Below are 3,237 nucleotides of genomic sequence, written 5' to 3' on the forward strand. Positions count from 1 at the left end.
CTATCAACTTGGCCATTTTCGTTGTATCCAACCCCTCCACTTTGATCATATCCACCAGCAAAGCTGCTACCAGTACCTGAACCTCCGCTGCCATACGCTGTGGCATTTCCCGGGTATTGACTACTGGCAAAACCATTGCTTGGACCACCACCAGCAGTACTATAATAATTATCACTCTTGCCAAACCCAGCAGCAGTGCCATAACCACTATCAACAGGAGCAGTACCATAGTTAACAGAATTGCTTTCTCCACCAACCACAGGAGCACCATAATTTGCATTGTTATCACCACCATAACCACCAACAGCAGGAGCACTACCATAGTTAACAGCATCAGTAGCACCGTGATTCACATTGTTACCACCATAACCACCAACAGCAGGAGCACTACCATAGTTAGGAGTATTGATTTCACCACCTCCTACAGTCGCATTGTTGCTATAAGCATTGTAGTTATTGCTAGCGCTGCTGCCCCCAAAATTGCTAGCTGATCCATAACCGCTTCCACTATAACCTCCAGCAGCATTGCCACCATAGCCATCAGCATCACCATAGCCACCACCACCGCTTGAAGGAGCACTGTATGAAGAGTTACCATAACCACCTTGATATCCACCACCACCTCCACCACCATAAGAAGTGTTTCCATAAGATCCATCAAAACCACCACCACCACCACCAAATCCACGGGGTCTTTCATTGGCAAAATTAACACCAACCCGGCGACCATGCAGATCCTGATACAAAATTTACATTCAGAAATAAGTAATAATAGGAAAGGTAAATGAAATATTGTCAGTCGTTATACATGCAAAATTAAATAAACCTGAAGCCTTGAAGTAAGGTCCATATCTATACGATAACAGGTATCACTTGTGAAGTTATAAAGTAGTTTATATCATCACAATTAAGTTACTGAAGATTTACAAATAAAATACAACATGTAGATGTGTTATAAGTTCCTGATAATGGAAATTTTAACAGGAGACTGGCAGACTGCGTGAATATCTTCCCACTGATGAGCCTATCAAATATAGGAACAACAATAGCCGGTAACCACAAAGGCGTTGTTCTCTGTATCATCTAATAATACTCAATCTCACAGTTCAAAATAATGAGACAGCACTAGTTCTTGAGAAGTGCCATAATCAGGACCCAAATTAAATAGTGACAGCCACAGTAGCAGTAACCTAGATATTTAGAAACATTAGTAAAAACCCTACAATGATTTACCTATGTAGTTTCAGCATTTCTATATGAGTATGCAATCATTCTGCAGTTTGTTGCAAATAATGAAATATTAAAAATAGTATAATACTAAGAACAATCTGCATTACCTGTCCATCCAAGGCCTGAATAGCACTTGATGCCTCCTCAACTGTACTGTAAGTAACAAAGCCAAATCCTTTGGACCTACCAGTTTCGCGATCCATAATTATCCTTACTACAAAAATAACAAGATTAAACAGCAATTAATACTGACTTCAATTAACACAAATGACTTTAAACAGTATATCAATACCGCCCCTCCAAAAAATTGGATAAAAGGCAAAGGAAAACAGAGAATCTTCGGACTACTCACCGTCAACAACTTCGCCATATTTTGAAAACACTTCCCTCAAACTTTGTTCATCAGTAGAATATGAAACACCTGCAACACATAAATGTATTCATTCTTAGTCATTATTAGTATAGTATCAACTATCAAGATTCTACCTTGACATGGCAGGGTCTAAAACAGGGTCAAACTCATTATTATGGATTTATCATTGCAATTTTATCTTACAATTACAAGCTATGAAGCACTGACAAACACGAATATTGGACACAACACTCACATTGACATGCAGACACCAGGAATAATTTAAGAAAACATAAATAATTGAATGAAATTACATGTGCTATGTCAAATATTGACAGACGTCAGACACTAGACACGCCTTCAATTTGAGGTGTCGGTACTATATAGTTTATAAGAGAATGACTTCACAACTTGAACATGTGAGAACCTCAAACAAGACTCCCTTTTAATATACATAAAAAAAAGGACACTATCGAAAATAGTGTATATTGTAGTTAAAATGCACCTCCTACAAACAGCTTTGCAGACGCAGAACTCGAAAAGCACCGTATGGCTTGGAAAACAGATGGAAATGAACGAAACTCGGAAGTGATCTTCCTATTTGTTGCATTCCTTAGCATATTCCCAACTCTACCAAAGAAAGCCATTACTGTAACCTGATAGGAAACTATAAACACTTTAAGTTACATTCAGAATGCAATATAATATATACAAAAAATTAGAATAAATAATCTATACCCCAAAAAGAAAGAAAAAAATCAAAATTTCAACAATCCTACAGAAAATATCTAAGAAAATAAATTAAAAAAGTTCAAATATTTTCATTCACTTTTTCTTTTGGTTTTGTTTCAGGAACCAGAAAGAGTTATTATTATTATCAAAGACAAAAGTAAAGTAATTGGACAAGGAACAAAACAAAAATATTATCATGTAAGTATTTCGAACTTAAATCATGGAAGTTGTAAGAATAAAGAAAAGGAGTAAAAAGAAAAACGAATTAAAAAAGGGGGGCGGGGGGGCGGTTGGTTGCAGAGAACGTACCTTCGATTTCTTCTCTGTTGAACAATATTCAGTCACTTTCTCTACTGTCTTTAAACCCTAGCAAGATTTCGAGAAATGGGTTTAAGGATACGTGTTATATAACATTTTTCTACAAATATTGCTTGCAATTGGTATCAACCTTTAATTCTTACAGCGGCAAATTATAGCCCTTGGATACTCTTGAAAGAAAACAGGGTATAGTGTACGGTATTTTTGTCAAAACAAAATCAAGTAAGGAATATTTATCTTTATTAGATAATTTTTTTAGTTTAATTTTTATTTTAGTATAAATTTTTTATATTATACATCAAAAGCACGGACATAAATTAAATACTTTTAATGATATAATAATTGTAATTGGTGTGTAAAAATTCTTTATATTAACCATATATAAATTAAATAATTTTTTTTTGTCTTATTCCTCTAATAAGTAAAGAAGTTATCATAATGTGTATTTATGTTGGGAGATAAATAAAATTTAACTATAAATCATTTCAAGCTCCCAAAATATTTAATCTTAATTGAAATTTATTAACTAATTTATTTAATTATCATTATAGAAATATTATTCTCTTAATCATCAAAATATGTTTGCTTTAGTTAAAGACACCTAA

General features: G+C 34.3%; 1 protein-coding gene across 1 annotated transcript; it reads right to left on the reverse strand.

Annotated features, from left to right (window-relative positions):
* Positions 1 to 2: 2 nt before the first annotated feature.
* Positions 3 to 2,756, reverse strand: LOC101502876 (uncharacterized; the record flags this gene model as incomplete). The annotated part of the gene is made up of 5 exons (XM_012715677.3): positions 2,624 to 2,756; positions 2,088 to 2,238; positions 1,583 to 1,651; positions 1,338 to 1,444; positions 3 to 737 (listed from the first exon to the last, which is right to left on the reverse strand). Coding segments are annotated over exons 2-5 (1,053 nt in total), but the record flags the coding sequence as incomplete, so codon positions are not given.
* Between the last annotated feature and the right edge of the window lie 481 nt (positions 2,757 to 3,237).

The sequence above is a fragment of the Cicer arietinum genome, chromosome 5 (assembly GCF_000331145.2).
Source record: "Cicer arietinum cultivar CDC Frontier isolate Library 1 chromosome 5, Cicar.CDCFrontier_v2.0, whole genome shotgun sequence".
In the NCBI taxonomy this organism is placed as follows: domain Eukaryota; kingdom Viridiplantae; phylum Streptophyta; class Magnoliopsida; order Fabales; family Fabaceae; genus Cicer; species Cicer arietinum.